Source organism: Rhinopithecus roxellana, chromosome 20, assembly GCF_007565055.1.
Source record: "Rhinopithecus roxellana isolate Shanxi Qingling chromosome 20, ASM756505v1, whole genome shotgun sequence".
Taxonomy (NCBI): domain Eukaryota; kingdom Metazoa; phylum Chordata; class Mammalia; order Primates; family Cercopithecidae; genus Rhinopithecus; species Rhinopithecus roxellana.
Window position 1 is genome coordinate 10,882,805 of NC_044568.1, and position 21,599 is coordinate 10,904,403.

Here is a 21,599-nt window from a genome sequence, read left to right on the forward strand (position 1 = left end):
GGACAGGACCATGGCATTTCACCGCCATGAAACAAGACAGGAAGGGATTCTAACACACACAGCAGGAAGCACTCCTGCCCCTCAGAGGTCAAGGAACTGATCCCATACTGGTATGAGGAATGGCTTATTTTCTGATGACCACATGTGGGACTATTCCAACCACCACAAGAAACCACAGAAGGGTTATTGTTTTGCATTAATTGTGTATACTCTTTTTTAATAAAAGTAAATGTAACACATAACTAAATTCAGGATTGATCCCAAACTTCTAGAGCCAGCTCCTCTGGTGTCAGTGAGGAAACAGTTGTCATATCACCATGCAGGTTACATTCATCTTCCACTGGAATGACTAGAGTCCCCAGGCAGTGGCCTCACTGCAGAAGAGCAGAGGACTGGCTCCTGGGGACAGACAGACTCTGTTGCTTCTCCTCATAGGTCATGGCTTAGCATGGTTCCTCCCCACAAGTCCTTAGTAAACAAAGAACTCGCAAAAACCCAAGTCACTACCTTTAAACTCTGTTGGATAAAGGGAGCTTTTCCAGAGGTTGGACTGAGAACCTATGCTCTAGAAGTGCCATTCTGATTAGATTGTATGAAGGGAGTGGGTGCAGGAGACAAAACGGCTAAAACGCAAATGGGAGCCACTGGTCCCCATCTGCAGCTACAACGCAAGATGTCTACAGATGTGGTCAGTGTGACGTGTGCAGGTGGGAGGGGCAGAGGGACAAGATGGGCAGGAAGGGTGCTCCTAGGGACAGTATCCTCCCCGCTGGCCTTCACTTCTTGGCCTTCCCCTGGGCAGCCACAGTTTCCATGGCTTTGCCCACTGTCCCTTTATCCCCCAGGAACTGCATGGGCTTGATAGGCTTCAAGTTCTTGTCCAATTCATAGACAATGGGAATACCAGTCAGCAGGTTCAGCTCCATGATAGCCTCTTTAGAGAGACCCTCCAGATGCTTGGCAATGCCCTGGAGGCTGTTGCCATGGGCTGCAATCAGTACACATTTCCCCTCCTTGATCTGGGGAACTATTTCTTCATTCCAGAAGGGCAGAGCTCTGGCAATAGTGTCCTTCAGACTCTCGCAGGAGGGTAGCTGATCTTCTGTGAGGTCTGCATACCTGCGATCCTTACTGATGTTCCTGTAGAAAGGGTGGTCGGGCTCCATCGGAGGTGGTGGGACATCATAGGACCGCCTCTAGATCTTCACCTGGGCCTCACCATGCTTTACAGCAGTTTCTGCTTTATTGAGACCGGTTAGACCCCCATAGTGCTGCTCATTGAGGCGCCAGGTCCTCACCACTGGCAGCCACATCTGATCAATGGCATCTAGCACTGTCCAGAGGGTCCGGATAGCTCTCTTCTGCACTGAGGTGAAGCAGATGTCAAACTCATAGCCAGCATCTCGCAGAGCCTGACCGCCGCGCTTCACCTCCTCGGGGCCCGCCGGGCTCAGGTCGGCGTGGTATCAGCCACTGAAGCGGTTCTCCAGGTTCCATGCGCTCTGGCCATGCCAGATGAGCACCAGTTTGTAGGCGGCCATAGTGGCGGGATGGGGATGCGGCCTGTACCACATTTTTAGTATCTAATGTCATGGATGAACATTTAGGTTGATTCCACATCTTTACCATTGTGAGGAGTGCTGCAATGAACATTCACATGCACGTGTCTTTATGGTAGAATAATGTATATTCCTCTGGGTATATACCCAGTAATGGGATTGCTGTGTCAAATGGTGGTTCTGCTTTTAACTCTTTAAGGAATTGCAATACAGCTTTCCACAATGATTGAACTAATTTACACTTTAACAGTGTATAAGTGTTTCCCTTTTCTCCACAACTTCACCAGCATCTGTTTTTTTTTTTAACCTTTTAATAGTAACTAGCCATTCTGAATGGTGTGAGATGGCGTCTCATTGTGGTTTTGATTTGCATTTTTCTAATGATCAGTGATATTGAGCTTTTTATCATATGCTTCTTGGCTGCATGTGTGTCTTTTTGTTGTTGTTTTTTAGACTGAGTATCGTTCTGTCACCCAGGCTGGAGTGCAGTGGTGCGATCTTGGCTAACTGCAACCTCCGCCTCCCAGGTTCAAGCGATTCTCCTGCCTCAGCTTCCCGAGTAGCTGGGACAACAGGCGCATGCCACCAAGCCCAGCTAATTTTTTGTACTTTTAGTAGAGATGGGGTTTCACCGTGTTAGCCAGGCAGGTCTTGATCTCCTGAACTCATGATCTGCCCGCCTTGGCCTCCCAAAGTACTGGGATTACAGGCGTGAGGTGGCGCCCAGCCGGTATGTCTTCATTTCAAAAATGTCTGTTCATATCCTTTACCACTTTTTAATGCAGTTGTTTGTTTTTCTCTTGCAAATTCATTTGAGTTCCTTACAGATGCTTGTAGACCTGAGTCAGATGCATATTTTGTCTTTATTGTTGTTCTATAGCTTTCTTAGGCATATAATTTTTGATTGACAGTTTTTTCTTTGAGGAGTGGGAAAAAAGTTTCAAATGCAGTTGAAAGACTTGCAAGAAGGCAAACAAATCAAGATCCAACAAAGCCAACTGGATTGAGAAATGAAGTCATACTGATTGCAGCAAATGATATGTTGCACTGGGTTAGAGAGAGCAGGAAAAAGTAAATTTGTGGACAATAGAAGTCTGTGGGCTGGGTGGCCCTGACTGAGATCAAATGGAGAAATTTCATCAGAATAGGAAAGGTAGCACATTATGCTGAACCTAAACAGGCTGAGCTGCTGCCCTATGCTAAGATTCATAGATTTATAAGAAGAAATGTCATGATGTTATCATCTAACAATTTAATAGGTATTATTTGTTAAGGAAGAGGATCATATATGTGTAGTCATGATTAAGTTAATGTTATGTTTAGTTACGATTAAAATTGTGTTTGATGGATATCACAAGGGCCAAAAATAAGTGGCTACTGCTAACAAGTGGGTGCTTGACTGATAAATGTGTGAAATCAAACACTCCTGTGAGTAGAAGCAGCAGAGGAGACTGAAGAATGAGGGGTGGAACACAACAGCAGGATAGCTTGATACTTTACATTAAAGTAAGATCTCGGCCAGGCGCAGTGGCTCACGCCTGTAATCCCAACACTTTGGGAGGCTGAGGCGGGCAAATCACGAGGTCAGGAGTTTGAGACCAGCCTGACCAACATGGTGAAACCCCATCTCTACCCAAAATACAAAAATTAGCTGTATTTTTTTAACCCGGCTAACTTTTTGTATTTTTAGTAGAGATGGGGTTTCACCGTGTTAGCCAGGATGGTCTTGATCTCCTGACCTCGTGATCCGCTCGCCTCAGCCTCCCAAAGTGCTGGGATGACAGGCGTGAGCCACCATGCCTGGCCAAGCTGGGACCATTTTTAAGTGATACATTAAGAAAGGTTCAGAAAAGCAAGATAAAACCTTCCAAAGATGTTCACATACTAATTCCCCAGATACTGGGAATACGTTAAATTCCATGGCAAAGAAAAGATAAGATTGCAGATGTGATCAAGATTGCTAGTCTGCTGTTGAAACATAGTGAAATTTTCACAAATTATCACCATGGGTCCAGTATAATCACAAGGGTCCAGAAATGTGGAAGAGTGATGGAGAACAGAATGTATCAAAGTGATGAGATGTGAGAATGACTCAGCTGAATAGCTTTTCAATTGCTTGCTTTAGTGATTCTTTTCATATTAGAATAAATTTTCATTTAATTTAAATGTATAAATATCTTTGAGTAATTTTATTTGTTTTTGTATTTGTTATGAGATAGGGTCTCACTCCATTGCCCAGGTTGGAATGCAGTAGTGCAATCATGGCTCACTGCAGCCTTGACCTCCTGGGCTCAAGCAATCTTCCCACCTCAGCCTCCTGGGTAGCTTGTACTACAGGTGCATGCCCCAACGTCTCACTAACTTTTTAATTTTTTTGTAGAGGTGGCACCTCACTATGTTCAAGGCCAGGCTGGTCTTGAACTTCTGGCCTCAAGCAATCTTCCCACCTCAGTCTCCAAAAGTACTGGGATTACAAGCATGAGCCACTGTGCCTGGCCCTTTTTCTGAGTAATTTTGTTTGTCCATCACTGTTCTGGGTGCTAAAAGTGATAGGAGAGAATGCAGAACAATAAGGATATGATTTCTAAAAAGTGAGGCTCAGGTATAGTGGGAGTACAGGTACTGTGCACTGTATGATTGTAGAAGTCTTATTGTTTTACAAATATAAATGATTTGGTGTGGAAAAGAATGCAGAAGCTGGATTCCCAAGAATTCATATGCAGGCTTAACAAAGAATAAGTGGGGAAAAAGATGGTGATGGTAACAATTTTGAACACTGAACAACAAACACTGATAAAATGGGATCTATTGTTTCTTTTATTCCAGATATAGAAAGTATGTTTCCTCTATGCCATTAAGATGAAAATGCTTTCTACTTATGTTATTGTTAAAAATGCCTTTGTTTTTCAAGCTGGCATTGGATTCTCAGCCAACACTTTTCTCCTTTTCTTCCACATTCCTTACGCTCTTCTGAATTGCAGGCCTAAACCCCGTGACTTACTCACCTGTCACCTGGCCCTCATTTACATTCAGATGCTCCTCACTTCAGTGGATTTTTTGCCTCTAGACATGTTTGAATCACTGCATTTTGGGAATGACTTTAAGTGTAAGTCGCCTTTTTACACAAACAGGGCAATGAGGGGCCTCTCCATCTGCACCATCTGCCTTCTGAGCATGCTCCAGGCCGTCAGTCTCAGCCCCAGCACCTCCTGGTTGGCAAGGTTTAAACATAAATCCACAAATTACATTATGCATGTTTTCTTTCTTTGGGTGTTCTTCAATTTGTCCTTCAGTAGTTGGCTAATATTTTTCTCTGTGCATTCTTCCAACACGACCCATATCAAGCTACTGAATGTCAGTAAATACTGCTCACTTTCCCCTAAGAACTCCACAATCAGGGGCGTGTTTTTCACTGTGACATTGTCCAAGGATGTCTCCTGTGTAGTACTTATGCTGCTCTCAAATGCATACATGGTGATTCTCCTGTCCAGGCATTGGAGGCAATCCCAGCACCTCCACAGCACCCACCTCTCCAAGACCCTCCCCAGAGAAAAGGGCCACCCAGACCATCCTGCTGCTGGTAAGTTTCTTTGTGGTCATGCACTGGGTGGACTTTATCTTCTCAATCTTTTTATTTTTATTTTTATTTTTTTTGAGGATGCAATATATTTAATTAACAAATCAGAGTCTGACAAGAGGCATTTAAAGATTTTCATAACTGGCCCCCACGTGTTTGCCTAACCTATGTGACTTCCTTTTCCCTCTTTATTTCTCACACTTCCACGTTGCCTACAGGCCCATATTACCAAATTCTCAAAATGGGATGTGGAGAATATTTAGTCCTTTATTTCTTTTCAATTCCCATTTCCATTTATTTTATTATTCCATTCCATTTCTTTATTTTCAATTTTTATTATACATAAGGACCAGCCAGGTACCTCATCTGCTTGGATAGCTTCTTACTCTGTATTTAGTTAACTCAAATGTAAAATTTTGCAAGGGAGCTTTCTGAGTTCCCTAGATGGGATCAATTACTTGCTCTTCTAAGGTGGCACAGTAGCAAGTACAAATCTCTACTAGCTCTTATCACATTATATACACTGTGTACACCTTCTATACTTAGCACAGTGTCTGGTTTATAGTAGATGTTCAGCAAATCTGTGGACTGGAAGAAGTTTAAAGGAATACACCACTGGTAGATACTAAGGGCTATTATAAACTAGACAAACCAGTGGGTAGAAGAGCAGTCTTGTGACTTAGGGGAAACTTCAAAAGAAGTAATGTACAGGTCGGGCGCGGTGGCTTAAGCCTGTAATCCCAGCACTTTGGGAGGCCGAGACGGGCGGATCACGAGGTCAGGAGATCGAGACCATCCTGGCTAACACGGTGAAACACCGTCTCTACTAAAAAATACAAAAAACTAGCCGGGCAAGGTGGCGGGCGCCTGTAGTCCCAGCTACTCGGGAGGCTGAGGCAGGAGAATGGTGTAAACCCGGGAGGCGGAGCTTGCAGTGAGCTGAGATCCGGCCACTGCACTCCAGCCTGGGCGACAGAGCTAGACTTGGTCTCAAAAAAAAAAAAAAAAAAAAAAAAAAAAAAAAAAAAAAAAAAAAAAAAAGAAGTAATGTACAAAGCTAGCTCTTACAAGATAAATTGAATTCCACTATCTGGGGAATTACAAGATAGACATTACAAAGAGAAATAATTAATAATAGAGTAATAATTTATTTCATCAATGCAATGTTTTTCTGCCAGCAAGAAACTCATAGAGATATGTTAAATAAAAAGATAAATGTCTTAAGAAGTTATCTATATCTATATCACTTATATCTATACCTATACCTATATGTCTATTTCTTTTTTTTTATTTTTTATTTTTTATTTTATTATACTTTAAGTTCTAGGGTACATGTGCATAACGTGCAGGTTTGTTACATATGTATACTTCTGCCATGTTGGTGTGCTGCACCCATCAACTCATCAGCACCCATCAATTCATCATTTATATCATGTATAACTCCCCAATGCAATCCCTCCCTCCTCCCCCCTCCCCCCTCCCCATGATAGGCCCCAGTGCGTGATGTTCCCCTTCCCGAGTCCAAGTGATCTCATTGTTCAGTTCCCACCTATGAGTGAGAACATGTGGTGTTTGGTTTTCTCTTCTTGTGATAGTTTGCTAAGAATGATGGTTTCCAGCTGCATCCATGTCCCTACAAAGGACGCAAACTCATCCTTTTTGATGGCTGCATAGTATTCCATGGTGTATATGTGCCACATTTTCTTAATCCAGTCTGTCACAGATGGACATTTGGGTTGATTCCAAGTCTTTGTTATTGTGAATAGTGCCGCAATAAACATACGTGTACATGTGTCCTTGTCGTAGAAGAATTTATAATCCTTTGGGTATATACCCAGTAGTGGGATGGCTGGGTCATATGGTACATCTAGTTCTAGATCCTTGAGGAATTGCCATACTGTTTTCCATAATGGTTGAACTAGTTTACAATCCCACCAACAGTGTAAAAGTGTTCCTATTTCTCCACATCCTCTCCAGCACCTGTTGTTTCCTGACTTTTTAATGATTGCCATTCTAACTGGTGTGAGATGGTATCTCATTGTGGTTTTGATTTGCATTTCTCTGATGGCGAGTGATGATGAGCATTTTTTCATGTGTCTGTTGGCTGTATGAATATCTTCTTTTGAGAAATGTCTGTTCATATCCTTTCCCCACTTTTTGATGGGGTTGTTTGTTTTTTTCTTGTATATTTGTTGAGTTCTTTGTAGATTCTGGATATTAGCCCTTTGTCAGATGAGTAGGTTGCAAAAATTTTCTCCCATTCTGTAGGTTGCCTGTTCACTCCGATGGTAGTTTCTTTTGCTGTGCAAAAGTTCTTTAGTTTATAGATCCCATTTGTCAATTTTGGCTTTTGCTGCCGTTGCTTTTGGTGTTTTAGACATGAAGTCCTTGCCCATGCCTATGTCCTGAATGGTGCTACCTAGATTTTCTTCTAGGGTTTTTATGGTATTAGGTCTAACATTTAAGTCTCTAATCCATCTTGAATTAATCTTCGTATAAGGGCTAAGGAAAGGATCCAGTTTCAGCTTTCTACTTATGGCTAGCCAATTTTCCCAGCCCCATTTATTAAATAGGGAATCCCTTCCCCATTTCTTGTTTCTCTCAGGTTTGTCAAAGATCAGATGGCTGTAAATGTGCGGTATTATTTCTGAGGACTCTGTTCTGTTCCATTGGTCTATATCTCTGTTTTGGTACCAGTACCATGCTGTTTTGGTTACTGTAGCCTTGTAGTATAGTTTGAAGTCAGGTAGCGTGACGCCTCCAGCTTTGTCCTTTTGACTTAGGATTGTCTTGGCAATGCGGGCTCTTTTTTGGTTCCATATGAACTTTAAAGCCGTTTTTTCCAATTCTGTGAAGAAACTCATTGGTAGCTTGATGGGGATGGCATTGAATCTACAAATAACCTTGGGCAGTATGGCCATTTTCACGATATTGATTCTTCCTATCCATGAGCATGGTATGTTCTTCCATTTGTTTGTGTCCTCTTTGATTTCACTGAGCAGTGGTTTGTAGTTCTCCTTGAAGAGGTCCTTGACATCCCTTGTAAGCTGGATTCCTAGGTATTTTATTCTCTTTGAAGCAATTGTGAATGGAAGTTCATTCCTGATTTGGCTCTCTGCTTGTCTGTTACTGGTGTATAAGAATGCTTGTGATTTTTGCACATTAATTTTGTATCCTGAGACTTTGCTGAAGTTGCTTATCAGCTTAAGGAGATTTTGGGCTGAGACGATGGGGTTTTCTAAATATACAATCATGTCATCTGCAAACAGGGACAATTTGACTTCTTCTTTTCCTAACTGGATACCCTTGATTTCTTTCTCTTGCCTGATTGCCCTAGCCAGAACTTCCAACACTATGTTGAATAGGAGTGGTGAGAGAGGGCATCCCTGTCTTGTGCCAGTTTTCAAAGGGAATTTTTCCAGTTTTTGCCCATTCAGCATGATATTGGCTGTGGGTTTGTCATAAATAGCTCTTATTATTTTGAGGTACGTTCCATCAATACCGAATTTATTGAGCGTTTTTAGCATGAAGGGCTGTTGAATTTTGTCAAAAGCCTTTTCTGCATCTATTGAGACAATCATGTGGTTCTTGTCTTTGGTTCTGTTTACATGCTGGATTACGTTTATTGATTTGTGAATGTTGAACCAGCCTTGCATCCCAGGGATGAAGCCCACTTGATCATGGTGGATAAGCTTTTTGATGTGCTGCTGAATCCGGTTTGCCAGTATTTTGTTGAGAATTTTTGCATCAATGTTCATCAAGAATATTGGTCTAAAATTCTCTTTTTTTGTTGTGTCTCTGCCAGGCTTTGGTATCAGGATGATGTTGGCCTCATAAAATGAGTTAGGGAGGATTCCCTCTTTTTCTATTGATTGGAATAGTTTCAGAAGGAATGGTACCAGCTCCTCCTTGTACCTCTGGTAGAATTCAGCTGTGAATCCATCTGGTCCTGGACTTTTTTTGGTGGGTAGGCTATTAATTGTTGCCTCAATTTCAGAGCTTGCTATTGGTCTATTCAGGGATTCAACTTCTTCCTGGTTTAGCCTTGGGAGAGTGTAAGTGTCCAGGAAATTATCCATTTCTTCTAGATTTTCTAGTTGATTTGCGTAGAGGCGTTTATAGTATTCTCTGATGGTAGTTTGTATTTCTGTGGGGTCAGTGGTGATATCCCCTTTATCATTTTTTATTGCATCTATTTGATTCCTCTCTCTTTTCTTCTTTATTAGTCTTGCTAGCGGTCTGTCAATTTTGTTGATCTTTTCAAAAAACCAACTCCTGGATTCATTGATTTTTTGGAGGGTTTTTTGTGTCTCTATCTCCTTCAGTTCGGCTCTGATCTTAGTTATTTCTTGCCTTCTGCTAGCTTTTGAATGTGTTTGCTCTTGCCTCTCTAGTTCTTTTAATTGTGATGTTAGAGTGTCAATTTTAGATCTTTCCAGCTTTCTCTTGTGGGCATTTAGTGCTATAAATTTCCCTCTACACACTGCTTTAAATGTGTCCCAGAGATTCTGGTATGTTGTATCTTTGTTCTCATTGGTTTCAAAGAACATCTTTATTTCCGCTTTCATTTCGTTATGTACCCAGTAGTCATTCAGGAGCAGGTTGTTCAGTTTCCATGTAGTTGAGCGGTTTTGATTGAGTTTCTTAGTCCTGAGTTCTAGTTTGATTGCACTGTGGTCTGAGAGACAGTTTGTTATAATTTCTGTTCTTGTACATTTGCTGAGGAGTGCTTTACTTCCAATTATGTGATCAATTTTGGAATAAGTGTGATGTGGTGCTGAGAAGAATGTATATTCTGTTGATTTGGGTTGGAGAGTTCTATAGATGTCTATTAGGTCCGCTTGGTGCAGAGATGAGTTCAATTCCTGGATATCCTTGTTAACTTTCTGTCTCGTTGATCTGTCTAATGTTGACAGCGGAGTGTTGAAGTCTCCCATTATTATTGTATGGGAGTCTAAGTCTCTTTGTAAGTCTCTAAGGACTTGCTTTATGAATCTGGGTGCTCCTGTATTGGGTGCATATATATTTAGGAGAGTTAGCTCTTCCTGTTGAATTGATCCCTTTACCATTATGTAATGGCCTTCTTTGTCTCTTTTGATCTTTGATGGTTTAAAGTCTGTTTTATCAGAGACAAGGATTGCAACCCCTGCTTTTTTTTGTTCTCCATTTGCTTGGTAGATCTTCCTCCATCCCTTTATTTTGAGCCTATGTATGTCTCTGCATGTGAGATGGGTCTCCTGAATACAGCAGACTGATGGGTCTTGACTCTTTATCCAGTTTGCCAGTCTGTGTCTTTTAATTGGAGCATTTAGTCCATTAACATTTAAGGTTAATATTGTTATGTGTGAACTTGATCCTGTCATTATGATATTAACTGGTTATTTTGCTCGTTAGTTGATGCAGTTTCTTCCTAGCCTCGATGGTCTTTACATTTTGGCATGTTTTTGCGATGGCTGGTACCGGTTGTTCCTTTCCATGTTTAGGGCTTCCTTCAGGGTCTCTTGTAAGGCAAGCCTGGTGGTGACAAAATCTCTAAGCATTTGCTTATCTGTAAAGGATTTTATTTCTCCTTCACTTATGAAACTTAGTTTGGCTGGATATGAAATCCTGGGTTTAAAATTCTTTTCTTTAAGAACGTTGAATATTGGCCCCCACTCTCTTCTGGCTTGTAGAGTTTCTGCCGAGAGATCTGCTGTTAGTCTGATGGGCTTCCCTTTGTGGGTAACCCGACCTTTCTCTCTGGCTGCCCTTAAGATTTTTTCCTTCATTTCAACTTTGGTGAATCTGGCAATTATGTGTCTTGGAGTTGCTCTTCTGGAGGAGTATCTTTGTGGCGTTCTCTGTATTTCCTGAATTTGAATGTTGGCCTGCCCTACTAGGTTGGGGAAGTTCTCCTGGATGATATCCTGAAGAGTGTTTTCCAACTTGGTTCCATTTTCCCCCTCACTTTCAGGCACCCCAATCAGACGTAGATTTGGTCTTTTTACATAATCCCATACTTCTTGCAGCCTTTGCTCATTTCTTTTTCTTCTTTTTTCTTTTGGTTTCTCTTCTCGCTTCATTTCATTCATTTGATCTTCAATCGCTGATACTCTTTCTTCCAGTTGATCGAGTCGGTTACTGAAGCTTGTGCATTTGTCACGTATTTCTCGTGTTATGGTTTTCATCTCTGTCATTTCGTTTATGATCTTCTCTGCATTAATTAGTCTAGCTGTCAATTCTTCCACTCTTTTTTCAAGATTTTTAGTTTCTTTGCGCTGGGTACGTAATTCCTCCTTTAGCTCTGAGAAGTTTGATGGACTGAAGCCTTCTTCTCTCCTCTCGTCCAAGTCATTCTCTGACCAGCTTTGATCCGTTGCTGGCGATGGGCTGCGCTCCTTTGCAGGGGGAGATGCACTCTTATTTTTTGAATTTCCAGGGCTTTTCTGCCCTGCTTCTTCCCCATCTTTGTGGTTTTATCTGTCTCTGGTCTTTGATGGTGGTGACGTACTGATGGGGTTTTGGTATAGGTGTCCTTCCTGTTTGATAGTTTTCCTTCTGACAGTCAGAAGGACTGTCTGTTGGTCTGTTGGAGATTGCTTGAGGTCCACTTCAGACCCTGTTTGCCTGGGTATCAGCAGCAGAGGTTGCAGAAGATAGAATATTGCTGAACAGCGAGTGTACCTGTCTGATTCTTCCTTTGGAAGTTTCCTCTCAGGGGTGTACTCCACCCTGTGAGGTGTGGGGTGTCAGACTGCCCCTAGTGGGGGATTTCTCCCAGCTAGGCTACTCAGGGGTCAGGGACACACCTGAGCAGGCAGTCTGTCCGTTCTCAGATCTCAACCTCCGCGTTGGGAGATCCACGGCTCTCCCCAGAGCTGTCAGACAGAGTCGTTCGCGTCTGCACCGGCTCCTGCTACTTCCCCTGTTGGTCTTCAGCTGTGCGTTGTCCCCAGAGGTGGAGACTACAGAGACAGGCAGGCTTCCTTGAGCTGCTGTGAGCTCCACCCAGTTCGAGCTTCCCAGCAGCTTTGTTTACCTACTTAAGCCTCAGCAATGGCGGGCGCCCCTCCCCCAGCCTCGCTGCTGCCTTGCGGATAGATCGCGGCAGACTGCTGTGTTAGCAGTGAGGGAGGCTTCGTGGGCGTGGGACCCTCCCGGCCAGGTGTGGGATATATTCTCCTGGTGTGCCTGTATGCTTACAGCGCAGTATTGGGGTGGGAGTTACCCGATTTTCCAGGTGTTGTGTGTCTCAGTTCCCCTGGCTAGGGAAACGGATCCCCTTCCCCCTTGCGCTTCCAGGTGAGGCGATGCCTTGCCCTGCTTCAGCTTTCGCTGGTCAGGCTGCAGCAGCTGACCAGCACCGATTGTCCGGCACTCCCTAGTGAGATGACCCCAGTACCTCAGTTGAAAATGCAGAAATCACCGGTCTTCTGTGTCACTCGCGCTGGGAGTTGGAGACTGGAGCTGTTCCTATTCCTATCTTCTCAATCTTTTTAACCCTGCTATGGACGTATGACCCATACGTTGTCCTGATCATGCAGGGAGATGTGCTGAATGCCTATGCCACTATTAGTCCTTTGGTGCAAATCTGTTCCAATAAAACAATAATCAATATTATGAAAATTGCAATAGAAATATCATCAATTTTTAATAAGTCAGCGATGAAAAATGTTTTCTGAGAAAAGAGTCTTCGGCCATCAGTCAAACTGTTCAAGTACCACTGAAATGTTTAAATTTGATTTAAGTGAAATATAAAGAATTATGCTTGTATTATATCTAAATACTTTTGAAACCTATTCTACCAAGGAATTTTCAGTTTCTTTAGTTCAGTGTCTACGACAGTTGATATCCCCATATTAAGTCTCTTACTCTTTTTCATTTTAATTTAATACCAGAAAATGTTTCTTTCTTCTTGAAGTGTACCCTAAAGAAGCTCCTATTGGTAATAAAATCTCTCACAATTTTCACTTTGGAAAATATTTTAATTTACTTTTATTTCAAAAGTATTTTAGGCCAGGTACAGTGGCTCACACCTGTAATCCCAGCAATTTGGGGGCTGAGCTGGGAGGATTGCTTGAGGGCTACAGTTTGAGATCAACCTGGGCAACATAGTAAGATAGTAAGATCTCGCCTCTACAAAAATAAATTTTTAAAAATTAGCCAAGCACGATGGTGAGTGCTTGTAATCCCAGCTACTTAGGAGGCTGAGGTGGGAGGATTCCTTGAGCCCCAGAGGTTGAGGTTGCAGGGAGCTGTGATTGCACCACTGGCTTCAATCTGGGTGACAGAGCAAGACCTCATCTCTAAAAAGAATTTTAAAATGAACAATGAATAAAAATTAAACATTTTAGCTAAATATCCAATTCTAGCTTTAAATCATGCTTCTTTGAAAAAACTTTTTTGTCTCTGTAAAAATTATGTCAGTTTACAAAGACTTCATGACTAAAACACCAAAAGCAATCGCAACAAAAGCCAAAATTGACAAATGCTGCACAGCAAAAGAAACTATCATCAGAGTGAATAGGCAACCTACAGTATGGGAGAAAATATTTGTAATCTATCCATTTGACAAAAGTCTGATATCCAGAATCTACAAGGAACTTAAGCAAATTTACAAGAAAAAAAACACAGCCCCATCAAAAAGTGGGCAAAGGATATGAACAGACACTTCTCAAAATAAGACATTTATGTGGCCAACAAACATATGAGAAAAAGCTCGTTGTCACTGGTCTTAGAGAAACGCAAATCAAAACCACAATGAGATACCATCTCATGCCAGTTAGAATGGCAATCACTAAAAAGCCAGGAAACAACAGATGCGGGCAAGGATGTGGAGAAATAGGAACACTTTTACACTGTTGGTGGGAGTGTAAATTAGTTCAATCATTGTGGAAGACAGTGTGGTGATTCCTTAAGGATCTAAAACCAGAAATACCATTTGACCCAGCAGTCCCATTAGATTGTGGTATGGCTGCAATTCTAGGCAGTCATAAAAAGAATGAGTTCATGTCCTTTGCAGGGACACGGATGAAGCTGGAAACCATCATCCTCAGTAAACTAACACAGAAACAGAAAACCAAACACTGCATGATCTCACTCATAGGTAGGAGCTGAACAATGAGAACACAAGGACACAGGGAGGGGAACATCACACACTGGGGCCTGTCGGGGGTGGAGGGCAAGGGGAGGGAGAGCATTAGGACAAATACCTAATGCATGCGGGGCTTAAAACCTAGATGGTGGGTTGATAGATGCAACAAACCACCATGGCACGTGTAACAAACCTGCACGTTGTGCATATGTATTCAGAGCTTAAAGTAAAATTTAAAAAAATTATACCAAATTAAATATTAAATTTAATCTAAAAGTTATTTTAAATGGTCTTAAATAAAATTTACATATGACTAGATATTAGTTTGGTTATACAATCTTTTCCCACCTTTTTGGGAGTATGATTGACAAATAGAAACTGTATTTAAAGTGTAAAAACTAAAATATATGTTTTGATATATTTATATATTATGAAATTATTACCACAACAAAGCTAATGAACATATCTGTCACGTCACATAGTTACTATATTTTAGTGTGGTAAGTTCATTTGAGATCCATTTTTCTTAACAAAGTTCAAGTACACAAGATGTAATTATTAAGTATAGTCATGATGCTGCACATTGGGTCTCCAGTATTTATTTATCTTGTGACAACAGGGTTGTACCCTTTGACAAATATCTCTCATTTTTTCCCAATCCCTCAGCCCCAAGTCACCACCATTCTACTCTCTATAACTATGAGTTCTACTCTTTTTCAGATTCCTCATAAAATGAGTTCATACAAAATTTGTATTTTTATGTCTGCCTTATTTCACTTAGCATAATGTCTTCAAAGTTCATCTATGTTGTTGCAAATGGAAGGATTTTCTTTCTTAGGGCTGAATATTATTTCATTTGATAGACAAATAGATATATTAATAGATATTTCATATATTCTTTATCCATTTATCTGTTGATAGACATCTAGGTTGTTTTTATATCTTGTCTATTGTGTGTAATGCTGTGATGAGTATAGGAGTGCAGCTATCTCTTCAAGGTAGCAATTTTATTCCTTTTGGATATTGTTAATGGTTTGAATGTTTGTCCCCTCCAAAACTCATGTTGAAATTTGATTGTGGCAAATGTGGTTGTGAGGTAATAGAGTCATGAAAGCTCTGTCCTCACAGTTGGGTTTAATGTCACTATCATAGGGTTAGTTTGGTACCTTGTGCCTTTGCTTTTCTGCCACATGATGGTGTATCAAGAAGGCCCTCACCAGATGCCACCACCTTCATCTTGCACTTCCCAGCCTTGATCTTGCACTTCCCAGCCTCCAGAAGTGTGATAAAATAAATATCTATTTATTATAAATTACCTAGCCTCAAGTGTTCTGTCACAGAAGCACAAAATGAACCAAGGCAGATAAATACCCAGAAGTGGGATTGCTGGATCATGTGGCAGTTCTAGTTTTAATTTTTTGAGAAAACTCCATATTGTTTTCCGTTTTGACTTTATCCATTTACATTCCCACTAACAGTGTGCAAGAGTTCTCCCTTCTCCACATCATCATTAGCATTCATTATCTTTTGACTTCTTAATAAATACTATTCTGACAAGCCTGTGTGAGGTAATAGCTCATTGCAGTTCTGATGTGCATTTCCTGATTATTTGGGATGCTAAGCATCTTTTCAAATGCTTGTTGGCCATTGTACGACTTCTTTGGAAAAATATCTGTTCAGGTCCTGGGTTATTTACTTATTGATGTTCAGTTTTAAGAATTCCTTATATATAATCTCATTTTCAGATATACTGTTACAGAATTTTTCTCCAATTATACAGACTGACTTTTAATTTTGTTGATTGTTTTCTTTTGCTGTGAGAAACATTTTAGTGAACGTGGTCCCACTTGATTGTTTTTTCTTATACTTCATGGGTTTTTGATGTCAAATTCAAAAATTCATTGTTGAGACCAATGTCAAAGCCATCATTCTCAGCAAACTAACACAGGAACAGAAAACCAAACACCGCATATTCTCACTCATAAGTGAGAGTTCAACAATGAGAACACATGGGCACAGGAAGGGGAACACCACACACCACAGCCTGTTAAGGGGTGGGGGGCAAAGGGAAGAAGAGCATTAGGACAAATACCTAGACTTAAAGCCTAGATGACAGGTCGATAAGTGCAGCAAACCACCATGGCACTTGTATATCTATGTAACAAACCTGCACATTCTGCACATGTATCCCAGAACTTAAAGTAAAATTTTTAAAAAAGAAACTTTTCCCCAATGTTTTCTTCTAGAAGTTTTATGATTTCAGATGCTATGTTTAAGTTTTCACCCAACAGATATAATTGTTTTTGCCAACTACAAAAAAGGTGGAAAAAATATTTTCTCAAGAGATACAGAATTGTGGAGACAAACTCCTGAAGTTGTTTACATCAATGCTAGGAAATGACAAGTGAAAAAGTTTACCATTTAACCAAATAGTATATTTCATAGCCAGATGTGAGGTTTTCCTTTGGGAACCTCTGATTGTACCACCCTGCCAGTGGGACTACTAAAGAGAATGTTGGCTATTAGAAAACAAACTGCAAGCCGGGCACAGTGGCTCACACCTGCAATCCCAGCACTTTGGGAGGCTGAGGTGGGTGGAACCTGAGTTCAGGAGTTCGAGAGCAGCCTGGCCAATGTGGTGAAACTCCATCTCTAATAAAAATGCAAAAATTAGCCAGGCGTGGTGGCGGGCACTTGTAATCCTAGCTACTCAGGAGGCTGAAGTAGGAGAATTGCTCGAACTCGGGAGGTTGGAGGCTGCAGTGAGCCGAGATCGTGCCACTGCACTCTAGCCTGGGCAACACAGTGAGACCCCATTTCAAAAAAAGAAAAGAAAATAAAAAAGAAAACAAGCTGCACAGAGGACAGAAAGTATGTAAGTGTCCACAAAACCCATCTAGGATCAATCACCAAAATCTAGGATCAGTCTGGGTTTCCTCCTCCTATCAAAAGGGATTTAATCTTTCTCTCGTGGCTTATATGATTTTTTTGTTGCATTATTAATTTCTTATTGGGTAACTAGAAAATGATTTCATCATGCATAAATGCCATTCATTTTGTACTACTCTACAAAACATATCATGCTTTAATTTTCAGTTGTTTTGATTTGGGGTTGCAGACAGAGTGTGTGTCATGGCTACATAAACAGTTTCAACATACACTGTGTGCACCTCAGCCTGACTACTCCAAAATGGACAGAAGAACAGGTGGTGATTTTCTTATACAAAACGTGATAGTCAATTCTTTCACCTATTCCTGCCAAAATGTCTATGATCACAGAACTCTTCTGATTCCCACTTCAATACCAATTCATATGTTGTAATATTTGTTTTGAAATTATATATACTGGGTCAAGCATGGAAGCTCATACCTGTAATCCCAGCACTTTGGGAGGCCGAGGCAGGCAGATCACTTGAGGTCAGGAGTTTGAGACAAGCCTGGACAACATGGTGAAACTCCATCTATACTAAAAATACAAAAATTAGCTGGGCATGGCGGTGTGCATCTGTAATCCCAGTTACTCGGGAGGCTGAGGCAGGAGAATTGCTTGAGCCCAGGAGGTGGAGGCTGCAGTGAACCAAGATTTGTGCCACTGCACTCCAGCCTGGGTGACAGAGCAAGACTCCATCTCAACATCTGTTAAATGCATAGTTTTGGCGGAAGAGCTGAGGCAGGGTTCACTTGTCTGACATAACGTAAAAGAGTCTTGGAACATGTCCTGGGTCCAGGGTCTAAAACCTCTTGTGGCCTATGGAACACCAAGTTCTGTGCCAAAGGGTGGAAGGTTGCCCTGCTGCACTACAATCTAAGCACAAGGCATAACACCCTTTGTGGCTTGGAGAGAACCCAGGGCTCAGGGCATAAAACCCCTTGTAACCTCTGGAATGTGTCCAGACTCGCTGGCCCCTTGCTCCTTGCTCTCCCAAGATCACAAATTGATTGTATCGTGAATTGGAAGAACCTATTCTCTCTTATCTCAAGTAGCAGAGCATATGCTAAAGCGTCACAGCTACGCTTGACGCACCGCTACCTTTCTACCCCCACATCCTCACGTCCTCACCTGTCTATCCCTACATCTGCACATCCTTACCACCTGCTTCTTTGTTTGATTACCAATAAATAGTGTGTGCTCCCAGAACTCGGGGCCTTCGCAGCCTCCATATGCTAGCATTGGACCCCTGGACCCACCCTATGTACTCTTAATTTGTCTTGTCTCCTTCCTTTGACTCCGCTGGACTTCATAGCCCCCATGACCTGGTGTTGGGTTTGATCACCCCAACACATAGTTTGCAAGTATTTTTTTCCCATTCTGTAGATTGTGTGTTAATGCTGTTTCTTGTGCTGTGCGGAATCTTGTTAGTTTAATTAGGTCCCACTTGTCAATTTTTGTTTTTGTTACAATTGCTTTTGGGGTCTCTGTCATGAAAAGTCTATGTCCAGAATGGTATTTCCTAGGCTTTCTTTTAAGGTTTTTATAGTTTTTGGCTTTATGTTTAAGTCTTTAATCTATCCTGAGTTGATTTTTGTATATGGTGAAATGAAGGGGTTCCATTTCAGTCTCATGCCTATAGCTAGCCAATTATCCCAGCACCACTTATTGAATAAGTACTTCTTTTCCCATTGCTTCTAATTGTCACCTCTGTTAAAGATCAGATGGTTGTAGGTGTGTGTTTTTATTTCTGGGTTCTCTAACCTGTTCTATTGATCTATGTGTTTGTTTTTGTACCAGTACTGTGCTGTTTTAGTTACTGTAGCCTTGTAGTATAGATTTAAGTCAGGTAATGTGGTGCCTCTGACTCTGTTCTTTTTACTTAGGATTGCTTTGGGTATTTGGACTCTTTCTTGTTCCATATGAATTTTGGAATGCTTTTTTCCAATTCTGTAAAAACTGACAACAGTAGTTTGACAGGAATAGCATTGAATCTGTAAATTTCTTTGGGCAGCATGGCCATTTTGACAATATTGTTTCTTCCTATCCATGAGCGTGGAATGTTTTTCCATTTGTTTGTGCCGTCTCTGATTTTTTTCCAGCAGTTTTGTAATTCATGTTGTGGAGATATTTCACCTCCCTGTTTCACTGTAATCCTAGGTAATTTTTCTTTTTGTGGCTACTGTGAATAGCAATGCATTCTTGATTGGGCTCTCTGCTTGGATGTTGTTGGTGTATAGAAATTCTAGTAATTTTTGTACATTGATTTTGTATCCTGAAATTTTTCTGAAGTTGTTTATCAATTCTCTGAGCATTTGGGCAGAGAATATGAGGTTTTGTAGGTATAGAATCATGTCATCAGCAGGAAGAGATACTTTGATACTTTGACTTTCTCATTCCATTTGAATGCCTTTTATTTCCTTCTCATGGCTAATTGCTCTGGTGGGGACTTCAAGTACTTTTGAATAACACTGGTGAATGGGAAGCCTGACTCTGGTTCTCAAGGAGGGTTGGTCAGGCTTTTGTCTCTTCAGTATGATGTTGGCTGTGGATTTGTCACAGATGACTCATTATTTTGAAATATGTTCCTTCAATGCCTAGTTTGTTGATGGTATTTAACATGAGGAGACGTTAAATTATATTAAAAGGCTTTTCTGTATCTATTGAGATGATCATGTGGTTTTGTTTTTAGTTCTGTTTATGTGGTGAATCATATTTATTGATATGCATATATTGAATCAACCTTGTATCTGAGGAATTAAACTTGCTTGATCATGGATAATTTACTTTTTGATCTGCTGCCGGATTTCGTTTACTAGTATCTTATGAATATTTTACATCTACGTTCATCAGGGATATTGACTTGAAGCTTTTTTTGTAATTTTTGATTATGCCTCCACCAGGTTTTGGTGTCATGGTGTTGCTGGCCTCATAGAATGAGTCAAGGATGAGTATTTCCTCCTCAAATTTTTGGAATTGTTTTAGTAGGATTGGTACCAGCTCTTCTTTATATGCCTGGTAGAATTTGTCTGTGAATTTGTCTGGTCCAGGACTTTTTCTGGTTGGTAGGTTTTCTATAACTGATTCCCTTTTGGAAGTTGTTATTGGTCTGTTCAGGTATTCAACATTTTCCTAGTTCAATCTCAGGAGGTTGTATGTTTCCAGGAATTTATCCATTTCTTCTATGTTTTCTAGTTTGTGTGCATTCATATTAGCCTCTGAGGGTTTTTTAAAAATATTTTTGTGAAGTTAATGGTAATATTACCATTGTTATTTCTGATTGTGTTTATTTGGATCTTTTCTTTTTGTTTATTAGTCTAGCTAGTGGTCCCTCAATATTATTTATTCTTTTAATGAACCAATTTTTTGTTTCATTGATTTTTTTATATGGATCTTCCCATCTCAATTTCATTCAGTTTATCTCTGGTTTTGGTTATTTCTTTTCTTTTACTAGCTCTGGAGTTGGGTTACTCTTGTTTTTTAGTTCTTCCAGAAGTGATGTTAGGTTGTGAATTTGAGAGTTTTCTGACTTTTGACGTAAGTGTTTGGACAAACGGAGGCAAGATGGCGCAGTTCCGGGTTCTTCACCGTCAACTTTCCCGCACCCGGGAAAGACATGGGTCGACTGCGCAGGCGCAACCCGACCTCCGACGGAGAAGAACCGGAACCCGCCTAGCCACGCCTACCACCCCGCCCCCGACCCGCCTATGTCCCGCCCACTGCCCGCCCACTCCCAGGCCCAGGACATAAAAGCCGCTCCCTGTGGGCGCGCAGTGCGAACTTCCTCGGCCCCTCCTCATAGGCGGGACCCAGGAACCTCATCCAAGAGCGCCGGAGTGGACTTCCTTGGCCCCTGCTCCTGCGCGGGACCCAGGAACCTCATCCGAGAACGCCGGAGTGGACTTCCTTGGCCCCTGCTCCTGTGCGGACCTAGGAACCTCGCCCAAGAATGCCGGAGTGACTTTGTCGGCCTCCATCGCTGGAGGCCGGTGAACCTCGCCCCTCCCTCACATTGGTTTGTAAATAAAGTTTTTTTTGCCTTGCCTACTTGCCTTTTCTCTGGCATTTGCTCTGGGGGTCGCAGTAAAGCAAATCAGCTGGTGCCGAAACCCGGGAGGAGACCCCTCCTCAGGGTCCCCAAGATCTGAGGAGCCTCCTCCTTCCACGGCCCAGACGGACCAGGACCTGGACATCGCTTTCCCCACCTCCAAGTCTCCTAGGGGTGAGTACCTTCTGCCTCCCTCTCATATCCCTTGGCCAGAAGTCCTGCGCAGGCCCAAGGCTTTTTTTTCCAGTCACCAGGTGACCCAGGGAAGTTCCCAAAGGCAGAGACGTCTGCCCAAAGGAACTCCATTCCGTTCCGTGGGAGACCCGTCCAGGACGGAGACATCCGCCTGGGGGTAATCTCCATTCCGGCTCCAGGAGCCTCTCACTTGTCTCTGGTGGCTCCAAAGGATGCTT

General features: G+C 41.7%; 1 protein-coding gene and 1 pseudogene across 1 annotated transcript; one reads left to right on the forward strand and one right to left on the reverse strand.

Annotated features, from left to right (window-relative positions):
- Positions 1-776: 776 nt before the first annotated feature.
- On the reverse strand, positions 777-1,541 carry LOC104656695 (annotated as a pseudogene).
- A 2,877-nt stretch (positions 1,542-4,418) lies between these two features.
- LOC104656696 (putative vomeronasal receptor-like protein 4) lies at positions 4,419-12,797 on the forward strand. The gene is given in 3 exon segments (XM_030925408.1): positions 4,419-5,086; positions 5,088-5,174; positions 12,596-12,797. Coding segments are annotated over 3 exon segments (957 nt in total).
- The last annotated feature ends 8,802 nt before the right edge of the window (positions 12,798-21,599 follow it).